The sequence below is a fragment of the Ptychodera flava genome, chromosome 21, assembly GCF_041260155.1.
Source record: "Ptychodera flava strain L36383 chromosome 21, AS_Pfla_20210202, whole genome shotgun sequence".
In the NCBI taxonomy this organism is placed as follows: Eukaryota; Metazoa; Hemichordata; class Enteropneusta; family Ptychoderidae; genus Ptychodera; species Ptychodera flava.
The window spans coordinates 34,078,478-34,092,871 of record NC_091948.1 but is presented as its reverse complement, the minus strand read 5'-3'; the positions used below and the strand labels follow the sequence as shown (position 1 = coordinate 34,092,871).

Below are 14,394 nucleotides of genomic sequence, written 5' to 3'. Positions count from 1 at the left end.
ACTTAGTCAGTCTAGATTTTAAATAAAATGTTTTTCCACATGGTAGATATCACTTCATATGCAGCATGTCATCTCCAGAATAATTCCATTGTGGCTGAGTCTGGTTCACAGTTCAAAAAATAATGGCTTAATTACACTGAATGTATTGAACAGTATGGAAATTGACTTGTAATGGTGCAGATCAGAGCAAGAACAAAGCTAAAATTTACAGGCACAGTGTAGACAATCAAATGCCATTACCATATTACTGCTCACACAGTATCTGACAGAACAGTGGAAGGAGAAAGACAAAAGGGCTATCTAAACTAGCATTTATAAATAATGACATGTAGATTATAATGTATTGCTGTTCTTGTAGATACCGTACATGTTTTGACATGCCAAAAATCCATTATTTGGTTACTTTGCAATTAATGAGCTGTACATCTATGTGTCTCACCCATCATATGAAATGATAAATGTAATTTATTGATTTCTTTTTATAGGTAGATGTGGTACAATTAAGAATGATATTTTTAAAGTGTAGCTTAACATTTAATATCAGATGAGGTTTTTCTACCCTAGGTTGATACTCTGCTGTTGGACAAAATTGTCTCCAAGGTTGTTTGAAGCCCAGTTTAGTGATGTATTCATTGCGATGTGATGTATTCATTGCTTTGATTAACCCTGTGTGTGACTGATGATAGCAGCTATGCATGTGTGGAGAGTTGCGGTCCGAAAGATTGTAACAATTTAGTTAGGTTATTGAACCACTCTTTGTTTAAGGGTTGGGATTTAATTGAATGGTTAAGACTGTGATATCTTTGCTAGGTGACTAGATGCCCTATGCTGTGAGTTAGAATCTGATTGATATATCTGAGACTGCATTGAAATGAACTGGAGCATTGTCCATAGTGTACATGGTGTCTTTGCTAGGTGACTAGATGCCCTATGCTGTGAGTTAGAATCTGATTGATATATCTTAGACTGCATTGAAATGAACTGGAGCATTGTCCATAGTGTACATGGTGTCTTTGCTAGGTGACTAGATGCCCTATGTTGTGAGTTTGAATCTAATTGATATATCTTAGACTGCATTGAACTGAACTGGAGCATTGTCCATAGTGTACATGGTGTCTTTGCTAGGTGACTAGATGCCCTATGCTGTGAGTTAGAATCTGATTGATATATCTTAGACTGCATTGAAATGAACTAGAGCATTGTCCATGGTGTACATTTGAAGCAAAAAGCTGGACTATTGCAATGCATTATTGTATGGCTTACCCAATGGTCAGTTAATACACTGATTACAACATGCTCAAAACACAGCAGCAATAATTGTCACTAAGATTAAGAAACCAGACCAAATTACTCCCATTCTTATACATCTTCACTGGCTTCCTGTATGTCATGGCATTGTGTTCAAACCTCTGCTCATAACTTACAAGACCCTCGATTAACTCTCTCCACAATATCTCCGGAATCTCCCAACTTGAACACTCTCAAAAAATTATAAAAATGTACATCTTTCAGTGAGCATTTTGATTATCACCGAAAGGACCACAGAACTTTGTTAAACTGTCCAGTTCAAAGTTTCATCATCAATTCCCCTCTACCCTTAGGTGATGTCAAAAATAAACTCAATATTTGGTCTGGCCATTTTCCAGCTAAGTGGTGTTCCAATGTAATTGCTCCACTTTGTGATTTTGGTGCCGTCACCATCTGTTTAGGATTATGTTCGGGTTTAGGGGAGAACCATTTGATTTCGGGGGGGGGGGGGTATGGAGGATTTTGAGAAAAAAATTTGTCACCAGGTGAGATAGAAAAAAAATGATCCTGTCATGGCCTGAGAAAAAAAAAATTGTCATAACAGACAGAAGTGAAAAAAAAAATTGTCACAATGCACCAGAAATTAGCAAAATTTGGAAACCCTATTCTCATGTATTCTTTGCCGGCGCGCCGCCATAGGCGGCGCAAATGTTTTTACCACAAGTAATTCTTATGTTTTTTTCCCAGCACTTATGATGTAAGCATGCACTACATAGGTCTACTTTACACCTCAGTACACTCAATGTTTTCCTTCCCTTTTCTGACCCAAGAAATCATATTTCAGGATTTCTGTTGCAATATCTCAATGGCATAGGCACTATCTAAAGGGGACTTTTTGACTTCTGTAAATTGTGAAAATTTTAAAACACAAGACAGGAGTCAATAAACTAGTGTTAAAATCAATATATTATTCTCTCAATATAAATATATTAGGAAGATGTACAAGTTGACAATGAAAAATTGAGGAACAACAAATATAATGAAATACAAGGGAGGGGGTCACTAAAAAAATTGAAAACTTCAGGGGGGCGTTACTCAAAATGTGGAGAGGAAGAAGGGGGCGGGGTTACTCAATTTTTTTTGTGCGAAATAAATTGAAACACATCTCAGATTACACCATTGCACATCATCCATTTCTCAAAATTTTCAATGCGAGAGGAGGGCACCCCTCTCGTGCTCTCCCCCCTTGGGTCTTCTGACAGTTTTACTGGTAAAAGACAAATTTAAAATACCTGTCGGATTGCACTACACACTGCACCGTGGCGCACATCAATTTCTCAAAATTTTCACAGGATCTAGGACAAACTGTTGTGAATTCATCCTTTATTATCACAGAAACATGTTCTCATTTACCTCAGTTCAATGACCATTTTGACAGTTAAACATACCATATTCATGTTTTTCATTAGAAGCTGGCAGCTGGAGAAATGACACAAGAAGGTCACAGATTTTCCGTTCCTGTATATTTATTTATCTTCAGTCTCTGGCAAACAGAACTGTTTTTCACAAATTGTATTGTCATTGTTTGGTTGTTGAATATTGTGACACAAACACTGATCATGCAAAAAACGTAAAAAAATATTGCAGTGTTCAATGTCATTTTCAAACAGTTTTACAGAGTGCAAAATAACCTGAAAGTCCTCTCAGATTTCACCATTAAACACATCAATTTCCCAAAATTTCCAATACAAGAGGGGAAACCCCCTCTCATGCTCTCCCCTTGGGGTGTTCTAACAGTTTCACTTAGTAAAAAATTAAAAAACCCCTCTCAGATTGCATCAGACTGCATCATTGCACACCTCAATATCTTAAAAATTTCCATGCAAGATAGGGAAAGCCCCTGTGACACTTTCCCCCTAAGCCTCTCACATGTTCTCCCCCTGTACTTTCAAATTCTGCCCGGTCAGATATCCTAGTGAAAACTCTGTCATTCAAAATTTCTGAGTTTCAGGCCGTAAATAATGACGGCTCCCTTATATACAACGCATCACAAACTTGATGACAAAGAAAAAAAAATTTGCATTGCTACTCCATTTGAAAAAAAAAAATTGATGCAGCTCTGACAGTAGAAAAAAAAAATTGCTGTCACTGTGACAGGAAAAAAAAATTTGCTCCCATACCCATTTCCTCCATACCCCCCCCCCCCAAAAAAAAATCAAATGGTTCTCCCCTTAATCTGTGCTTCACTTCACCTCTTGCATCATTGTTGACTTCATCAGATGCAGTTACTTTCTTGAAAATATCAATGAAAGCTGTTGATGTTTCAACGTCATAGAGCCATTCCATGTTTTTTATCACACAGCCATTTTCTACTCTATCCTCAATAATAAAAGAGATCATTTGACCAGTCTGGAGTATGAGTTGGTTTGACGTCAGTGCTATTCTGAAATAGGGTGAACTTGGTCCAATATTTAGTTTTGGGATGGCCATCAGGCAGCGGTTTTGGCAGGAAACTGAGCTCACCAGAGTATATAGGAAAAAAATTTGTTTTATTTTCTTGTAAGAGCAAACATAAGGTCGGTGAGACAGTGAGAAACATCATTTGCATTTGTCAAAATAAATGAAAAAGATTTTCATTTGTCAAAATAAATGAAAAGGACCACCTGCTAGAGATGGATCATACAGTATTATCAAACAATGACCAAATCTACGAATGATATACGTATTATGTTTTCAAATTATCAAGGCTGATCGACTGGTGAAGATATGGTACAACATCAAGAAACCCAAAATAGGAGAGCCAAGTCCTGGGTCAAATAAGGTCAAACCTGAAGTCAAGTATAATTTTGTATACATAGCACATCCACGGGCAGTGACAGGGTTTTCTTGGAGAAGAACCAGCAAGTACATGCCAATGTGAGTATACATGTAACACATGTGAAATAGCCAGTATTATTAGTTGTAGCAATCTATCTTATCATTGTGGATTTGTACTGTTGACCTGTTCATTGCTACATTTTTATATTGGCTGTCAATTGAAAGTTCTTGCACTACTCCACAAAGCATGTTGAAACACCAATCATTTAGCTTGTCAACAGTGTTTCTATGTGTAAAATGCACTGTTATTGTTTACATTTGAATTATTGATTGGACCAGAATTCACTTGTCAACAATAAAAATGCAGTCTACACATGTACAGGCTTCGTTGACAAGCTGAATACTGGGTATCTCAACATGTTTTGAGGAGTTGAAGAAGAAACAGTAGATTTATATTAATAACAAAACTAATGAAAAGTTACAGCTGCTGGCCCTTTTAGTGTACAGTCAAATAATGGCAATAATAAAACTTTATATTTAGGGAATGAAAAGATAAATTTCAGTTGATATGTCCGTTTCATATTTTCTGTTAACCCTTTCAGGCCAGATACCCTATATATAGGGGAAATTTGGGTACGTTCCCAGAAAATCAGGCCTGAAAGGGTTAATCTCACTAATTTAATGACTTCTAGAAAAAATCAGACAAATTCCTGTTATCTCAAGGATCTTATGATTTTTCAGCAATTTTTGAATTCCAATGATTCTTTTAAATTTCACCAATTTGATGATTCATGTGCCTCACAATCTGCCTGATTCCTCCGAATGTCACCACTATACCCTTAAATTTATATATACCTTAAAGTCTTACCATTTTCAAGATTCTTGCAAATCTTATCAATTACATTATTACCCAAAAATTTCACATAAATTCCACAATTCGTTGGATCTCAGTGTGGTATGATTCAAAGCAAACCTCAAACAGCATGTGAAATGTGTAAAGTTGTGTTTGCAGTGAGATGAGAACCGTGTGATTTCAGAAAATTATTCCCTCATTTGAGACATTTCATTCTTTTGAAATACACATTGCAATAAATGTCAGTGTAAACAACATCTGCAATCAGGGTCAATATCAAAGTGTCTGTCATTTTTAATGTATCGTTTAATAAGTGGTCATTTACACAGGAGTGACGGTGAAGTCGATCAATCTGCTTTCAGTTAAAATCTGATAATCTGTTGTCCCTTAAATTGATACATCTTTTAAAAGTTAAGCCAGCAGCTAACTGATAAGGTGTGCGCAGGTTCAATATACTATGTGAGTAACTGGATACGCCCCCAAGTAAATTCATGGACGCAGCCATGTTGATTGAGTGCTTGTAAAGAAACAAATAGGAAACATGCAAAGTGTTATTTGTGAACTCGTCACTAATAAAGTAAATTGCTGCCGTAAGCCACTAAGTATTATCTCCACATCGTCATTGATACAAGATATCATTTCTATGATGCCATAAATATTGAAAAAGAGAGAAAACTCATACATATGCATGAGGACATACATAAAGAAAGCTTTGATTGTACATGTATTTGCAGACAACAGTTGCTATGGCAATAATAATAATGGTACAATGCGTCCCTTATTAAACACAATCAGTTGTTATCATGGTAAATGCAAAATATTGTGGGAAAAAATTGCCATTTATGTCCAACTTTTTGACTGATAAAACAGAAAACCTCTACCTGCCTGAATGTTTTAATTTATTGTTTATGAAATGTGCAGTGGTCCTACTTGTGTCAATAGCAAGTAATTCTATTTTAATTTTTATTCTTTCTTATTACTTATTATGTATCAATACTATTATTGACCATGCAAGTGTCGACTGTGCATCTTCAGATGGAAATAAAATTTCTTGTCTTAACCTCTGGCTCCACACCAAGAGCTGAAGTCTGTATGATATTACCAATAATTGTGTATTGATATCTCTTGATAGAGGGTCAGTGGGTAATGTGTTACTTACATCATGCAAGGATAACATCTGCAGACTGTGGAGTGAAAGCAAATTACCAGCCAATAGTCTGCTGAATATGACACCAAAACACAGTGGTATGACAGAACAATTTGCTGCAAGTCTGCACCGTTTAGAAAAGTCAAGATTTAGAAGAAGACCTAAGTAAGTGTACAACATTCTGTGATTGAATCGTATCATACATAGAATTTTTTTCCTTTTATATTCCAGTATGTCTGAAAACTACAAATAATTACTCATACAACAGGTGTCAAATGATGTTAATGGTGCAACAGTGTATATTTTGATTACCCACACATATCTTTTTGAAACAAGTGTCCTATCAGTGTTTCAGCAACTTAACTGACCCTGTCTTCTGACTCAAAGCACTGTGTGTCTGTGTTTGTATTTCTGTGTATTGTATTTCACATTCCTCTAGCTGGATATTTTATCATGATAATGTGGAGATGAAATATTAAAAGAGTGTATGGTTGAATTTGAAGTAATCACAAATTATGTACAGCATTTGAAAGCATATGATGATTTGATTGTTTGATAAGATGATTTGATTATGTGAGGATTTGATTGTGTGATGATGATTTGGTTTCATTTTTTAATTTGCCTGGAAAATAACTCCATATTGAAACTTGTGCCAGTGACCACTTACCAGCAAAAAGTATAAGAAAGTTGTTAATTATTTTGTTTCTGAAGGAAAAGGAAGGCCACACAACCTGACATTCCATTGCCAAGTCAAAAGAGGGAACATGATCTTCATAAAGATGTGTATCAAGAGTATCGGACAAACGGACATGGTCTGAGTCCTGTACATTTCCACATCTCAGCTGCAATTAATCCTATCTATGGTAAGACATTACATCCATGTGAATTCATGCATTATTGTTTTCGTTTAGACAGCACATGTTTAAGTAGATTAAACCTCTATTCATCACGAAGTGATTGACAGTTTCTTGAATCATAGAATAACCCTCCCCTCTGTTCCAAAGGCAATGTTCCTTGCAAATCTTTGTAATTTAAAAAAACTTACAAAAAAAAAATTTTGATACCTTTTGGTATAGGTGTTTATTAAACAATATATGTTCAGTGCATGGGACTTGTTTTAACCAATTTTCATGGAGTGGCTTACCTCATTGTTGCCAGTTGTTTCTCAATCACCATGTTGAATTTCCACTGAGTTAGGATTCCTTTTAATACCTCACACCTGGGTTTAAATACACTTCCTGTACACGGAAAAAGATCATAAGACTGACAGTGTACATACAACTTTCCTGTAGATAGAATGAAATTGACTGACAGTGTACATCCCACTTTCCTGTAGATGGAATGAAATTGACTGACAGTGTACATCCAACTTTCCTGTAGATGGAATGAAATTGACTGACAGTGTACATCCCACTTTCCTGTAGATAGAATGAAATTGACTGACAGTGTACATCCCACTTTCCTGTAGATGGAATGAAATTGTGATCTAGAAATTGTTAGCACCTCAGATTTCAGAAACAGAACAGCAAGACAGTGTGATAATCAGTGGTCTTCCTTACTTTTATGGAAAAACATTTTTGTAAATTTTTTTAAGTGATCACCTCCTTCCTGTACCGATATATCAGAAAATAAACTAACTTATACATGTATATACTATTGTGTGGAGAATGTCACCAGTGGTTGTCTGTATAAATTACCAATTTATTGCTGAGATACCAATTTTATTTCTTTATGAACAGATATTCCCCTTCTGCCTGCTATCAGCTCCATGTCTGGAAGTGGGGAAGGTTCGTTTGTGGTCCATTGGCTTAATAATAAGGAATTTCAGTTCACACTAGCTGCTGAAAATATCCTTCAAGAAATGAACAAGAAATCTGAACTTTCGGATACAAGTGGGAGCAAAGAAGATCTAACAGAATCATTGTCTGGCAGTGAAGGTTAGTGTTACTGAAATGCATAGAACATTTGAATGAAAATTTGTCCTTTTATGTTCAGTATGTATTTTGTGAATTCAACCAAGGATTTGAGTTGAAGACTAGATTTATCACAATATACAAAGAGAGTCCATGAAATTGTTACAGAACCAAATCTTTGTTGTCACCACTTCTTTCTTACCAACAGCAAAATCAGTAGATGAATAGATTCACTTTGCACTTGATTGCTTTCTGTTGTTCAGCTGAGGACCAACAGCTCACATCAAATACAATTTTGTTGTGTTTTGTAAATATAGAGTACAAAATTTACTGTGTACCCAATACAGATATAGGGATATAGAAGGTTATGTACATCAGATGAAATTTGGTAATCTAAGTTTCTATTCTTTGATTGTGTTACAGATCAAGATGCCGATGATGGTTTGGTTTTAGACTCCAAAATAACAGGTCTGTAATACAGTTCAACACTTGTATGCTGTATGAAATACTTACACAATGCCATTTTAGTTACAAATCTTTGTATACATCAACATCTAGAATTCCATTCTCATGTTATCTATCAGGAATGGGCAAATCCTGGGATTAAAGGTCAGGGAATGCCAAATCACTTAAGTTCAGACAAGTGAAGTTTCTGTATGCAGTATCAGTGAACAATAATGGCATTTTGTGATAAAAATGTGTGCAGGACAGTTGACATATACAGATCACTAGCAATAAAATTTCCTGAACATCTGATTTTATAGGGATAAATGGTTGATAGGTTTCAAATCTCCACTGCTTGAAAGACGTGAGCAAACACTATGAGTTCTAGGAAGGTCACTCGCTAGTAACACTAGTGTTAACAGTAATGGAATGCCTCTATGGTAGAACGTTAAATACTGAATCTTCTATGTATTAAAGAAAAATGTCAGTTGAGATAGGCATTAACGCAAATTGCTGCATCCACTGACTCTATCATACTTTTCCATTTAATGCAATACAAAATCATGAATCCATTAAATATTTCAAATCTTATAACATTGTCTTCTCTTTTCCTTATTCTTTTTTCAGTCAATGACACAAGTAACCATGTGCAATCAAGTTCTTCATCTGGACTCCATGACAACATACCTTTAGTTGATGTTGTTTCCAAGCAGACAACATCAGGAGCCAGAGAACAAATTGTACCACTGTCACAGATGGAAGCACTTCACCAGAGTCTGGATGGCTTACTAAGGGAATGGAATGAGAATGCTGATATGGTCTTCAGTATTCACCCTGTGGATGGATCATTCCTTGTGTGGCTTGTAGAATATCTGGATGAATACATTCCATGCTCCTATCGACAAGCTCAGCTCAGCTTTTCATGTCGGATTCCACTGGCATTTCCAACTGGTGATGCTACCACTATGTGCAGTAACATCATTCTCTATAGGAACAATGTAGTGTATGAGTCCAAGATGGCTAAGAAGTTAAGTGAAAGTGGCAAAGGTTCAGCAGCAGATATGGCTAAACTCTCACCAAGTTACAGCTTCATGCATAGCCTTGCCAAGTTAAAACAGGGCGGACTGGGATCAAATATTGTACCACAGAGAGTTTCCATGCTGTCCAAACATACGAATGGTTCATTGAATCAGTGGGAGATGGGTTTTGCAGAGAATTCCAAGTTTGCCACTGTTCTGAGTATATCTCACAAAGCAAGATGTTGTGGTCATAGGTTTCGTGTTAATCATCTAGCCTGTCACCCAGTCCTGCCGCTTCTTTTAACAACATCACATCACAATGTTCCAAAGGTTGAGATAGATCCAGCCATTGCTATGAGTAGAAGTCGGAGCCATTCATTCACTCGTCGAAGTTCCAGCAGTTCAATTGGAAAGAGCTCATCATCAGAACAAGACAAGACACTTAGAGGTTCACCTCTCAGTTCAGCAAGTGATATTCTGAAAAGTCCTCTTGATAAGCTCAATGTTGAAATGTTTGTTGATAGACTAGGATCTGAAATCAACTGGCCAGATTTCAAGTCTCCAACTGGACTGTGCAGTGAACTAATCCTATGGAGGGTTGATCCAGTGGGACCCTTGTCAAAGTCTGGAGGGGTGAAAGAACTTGCTAGGATTAATTCTCCTCTAATACCAGCATTCTCCAATGTTGCTTGGCTGCCAACATTGATCCCAAGTTCTTCCCTTGGACCAGTGTCAAATTCACCGAGTGCCTGCTTTGTAGCATCAGATGGTATTAGCTTACGACTTTATCAGACTGTCATTGATGCAAGGTCTATTCTCAGTGAAGTTGCTAGCAGCTATGAACAACCTGAGGTGAGATATTGAAAGAATACATTCAATTTAAGCCAGAATTATTATCTGTTATCACCAATTCACTTTAATCTGTTTTTGCTGTCCCTGTATGAAACATAATGTAAAGCTACGGTCACTGTAACTTTTGACAATATTTCCAAGTTATTTAGTTCCATACATCGACCACAGTTTCTTAATCTCCTCCCTGCATTATGTCCGGTCAAAAAACACATTGGTATCTAGCCTACAGCCTGTACCCTATGTATGTAACGTGCTTCATCTCGTGCACATCAAATGAATAAATTTGATGGTGAATAATCACAAATGAATCACATATCTTACAGGCACCCTTTAGGATCAATGTCCATTGATAAATATAAAATAAATCTCAATCAAACTTACTTACAAATGACAACACTTAGCATAACACTGTGACAAATGATCAAACAACAACACCATGCTATATACAGAGTGGACTGAAAGACTGTGTATATGAGTCAGTTAACAATTGCACACATCATACACAATAATGCACCAATGCCACTGTCATTGAGCAGATCTGCCCCAATCATACACAATAATGCACCAATGCCACTGTCATTGAGCAGATCTGCCCCAATCATACACAATAATGCACCAATGCCACTGTTATTGAGCAGATCTGCCCCAATCATACACAATAATGCACCAATGCCACTGTCATTGAGCAGATCTGCCCCAATCATACACAATAATGCACCAATGCCACTGTCATTGAGCAGATCTGCCCCAATCATACACAATAATGCACCAATGCCACTGTCATTGAGCAGATCTGCCCCAATCATACACAATAATGCACCAATGCCACTGTCATTGAGCAGATCTGCCCCAATCATACATACAAGGGTACCTGACAAGTAACTTGCGTATTTGAACAGCACAGGTGTCTGATTTATGCTAGGCAGCTGAGTGTACTGATGGTTTGCCATAACAATGTCAATAATTTTGCTGTAAAAGACAAATTTTCCAAAGACAATTCACCACATCCTAAAATAATATGGTTAAAAATTTAGAGGGAAAAAATTCCAAAGTTACATGCTTAATGTGTGAGCTTTCTTTGCAACTGCTGGGAGACTCTATGCTCTGTGAAAGTGGCATCATTATCCTGGGATTTTACTTAGAGAATGTGCCTGGTAGCTAGTGGGTTGGGTACCCTTGTACATGTAGGTATTAAATATGAAGTACAAATGTCAATAACTCAATTTGCATAGTTCAATATTATTTGGGCAGACAGTCTGCTTTATGCAACAATGTTTAGTCAAATGTCAATTCCCACTACTGCCATTGCATGTATAGACAAGCTTTGGCTGCTCACTTTACAATAGAGACCAAGAGACTGGCTGACACCTTGACAAAACAACTGGAAAATTGTCAAATAATTAATGTCCTATTTTGATCACAACAACCATTTGCACATTTACAATTGTTGCCGGCCATTTCTCATATACATGTAATTGTCAATTTGTATATTTGGTTAAAAAGACAGTTCATAGGATAGCATACATAATATAATGCAATGACAACTATTTCTTGCATCAGGTTGAAAGCAGCATTATTTTTGTACATTATTTATGGCACAGCTAAAGTCATGATCACTAGTTTCATCCAATTATAAAGACTGTGTGATAAAAAACAAAGAAAAAATGTAAATTTGTTGATCTTTTAAATTTTCATGGCAGTGTAGTTATCCACATTATTCCAATTTTGTCAATCTGTGAATATTCCATACTTGTCTGTTAAATTTTCAAACTATTTTCACAAGACATTCTGACCCCATAGTCTGCTTTTTCTCAGTTCATATATTTGTTTTGGTTGTTAGATGAATCTCAATAATAATTAATTGATCAATAAGTTAATAACCACAGTAACTGTTTTATTCAGTGACACTTATTAAAGGCCAAATAGCTGTATCTTTTAGCATTATTTTTGTGATTTTACTTCCAAACTAAAACAAGTTTTGGTGGGAAAATACTCATTGAGGGGTGTTTATAGAAGTATAATAACCTATCCATTGGGACTGCATATGTTATTTTGAGCAAGATAAATAATAAACGTTTGCCCAAACATTAAATGGTGCCCTCATGCAAATAAAGCAAACACACAGTACGCAGTGCATATATGCATTGGAATCTTTACAGAAACAACAGAGTAGTCCAATATAATGCAAAATGCTGAATTTTGCACTGAGACGTGGTTTGTTTTCTTTGTAAATATTACCAGCTTTTAAAAATGGCGGGAAACCAAAATAATGGTTGAAATTTAAATTTACTTGTCAAATTATTCAATAGTAGAAGACTATATCATTTACATTGGTAGAATTTAAAGAAAACCAGAGAAAATAGAAAGCCTTTTTCAGGTCAACAAATTTCAAGAGTTACAGCTACAGGGGCTTTAATGAGAAATTTTCATTGAAAGTCCCTAGTATTATCAGCAATATCAGTTATTTTACAATTTTCCCAAATTTTTAGCCTTTTAATATCAGAAATGAATATAATACATCTCTGAAATGTACAAATTTGATGAATTATTCAATTTTTACTGCAATGTAATTGCTCACATGTAACTTGTAAGACTATCTGTCATCTACTGTCATAGCATCTCAAACAGTATTTGAAATTCAAGATAATGGACTGTTATGTATTCCCTTCTTATCACTTGCCTCACTGTACTTTGTTAACATTGTAATTTGAATGACATTATCATAATCATAATATTATCACACACATCATGATTGTCATCACTACCAACACAAGAAGAGACTTACTTATGAACATTTCTCATTTTATGCAGGCGTACATGAGCAGTTGTTCATCACTGAATTCTCTGGTCAATGCTGGTAAAGCAGGTGGAGTTATCGATGGTTTTAATATAGTGAGTTTGCAGTCGACAGCAAGACCTGGGTGTATCATTGAATTAGATACACTGACAGATGCTAAAAAGGTAAGTGAAGATAGTACAAATTATAGACTAATCAAATCAAATCAAATCAAATCAGATCAAATCAAACATTGTTCATTTTATTATGTGTAACACTGTAAGAGGAATTTACCTTTCTAGTGAAGAGAAAGATGTAATCATATAGAAGTGAGATATAATGTGGTGAAGCAGTTGAAGTTATCAAAGTGTTGTAGAATCTGATTTTTGATAAATAATTCAGGTTAATTTGAACTTCTCAATGTTTTTGCTAATTTGTGATAAGATTTTTAAATTATCAGTGTTTTGCTGTTAAAATGACATTGTGATTTTTTTGTTTCAGTCTTTTCAGAAACTGCTCATGAGATTGCTTTTAACTGTAAACTAGGGAACATCAGGAATACCCTACCTCATTTAGATTTATTGAGAAAATATTTTCATAGTTTGTCAGTTTTCAAGAGTGTTCCTTTTTCTTCATTTAAAGCCAAAAACTTTGCTTCCTTAGTATTAAAAATCAGATTACTTTCCCTATAATATTAAATAATACATTATGGACAAGGTGTATATGCTAACCAGTAGCTTGTAAATACCCTGAGGCAGTCTGATCACTAAGTTTGTAATCTAGAGTGTTTGCATTGTTACTTTGTACAAACAGAATGCACGGTTACCATTTGGTTTCAAAGGAAAGTACAACACAAGAACAAATCGTTTACATGTGTGTTATCTATTTACAGAATTGGCAGAGTGTACAATTTATGCATGTGTTCCAAGAACAGTTCATAGTTGGACCAGCTGACTGTAACACAGAGTCCAACATATCAGCACCTAAACAGAGTATTTCTCAGTTTGAAGAAAGGTTCTATCTAATAGTGATTGAAAAGATAAAAGATGGCAGCTCAGTTTTACACATGTGGCATGTTGAGTTAAGCACTCAACAATTAACACCATCAGGTCAGTAGACCATTAGCTAATCCAAATTATTTTTTGAAAGAAAATATTATCTCAGATTCCAAAGAATTCTCATTTCTATTGTTATTCAAAATATCAAGTTAAAGGGGGGGTGGTCATCGGAACTTTGCGTGTGCGACTTTCTTGTTTACAAACAATGTATTTCATGCATGATATCTGTATGCATCACTTCAACATAACTGCAACTTTTAAATTTTA

At 35.7% G+C, this 14,394-nt stretch overlaps 1 protein-coding gene across 2 annotated transcripts in view; it reads left to right on the top strand.

The window, feature by feature from the left end:
- LOC139122075 (dmX-like protein 2) overlaps positions 1–14,394 on the top strand; it is an 89,775-nt gene that overhangs the window by 33,796 nt on the left and 41,585 nt on the right. For both annotated transcript variants that reach the window (XM_070687454.1, XM_070687453.1), the window contains exons 7-14: positions 3,995–4,164; positions 6,051–6,230; positions 6,777–6,928; positions 7,805–8,002; positions 8,402–8,446; positions 9,050–10,293; positions 13,105–13,254; positions 13,962–14,178. In XM_070687454.1, the coding sequence (XP_070543555.1) occupies positions 3,995–4,164; positions 6,051–6,230; positions 6,777–6,928; positions 7,805–8,002; positions 8,402–8,446; positions 9,050–10,293; positions 13,105–13,254; positions 13,962–14,178 (2,356 nt within the window). The remainder of the gene's footprint in view (positions 1–3,994; positions 4,165–6,050; positions 6,231–6,776; positions 6,929–7,804; positions 8,003–8,401; positions 8,447–9,049; positions 10,294–13,104; positions 13,255–13,961; positions 14,179–14,394) is intronic.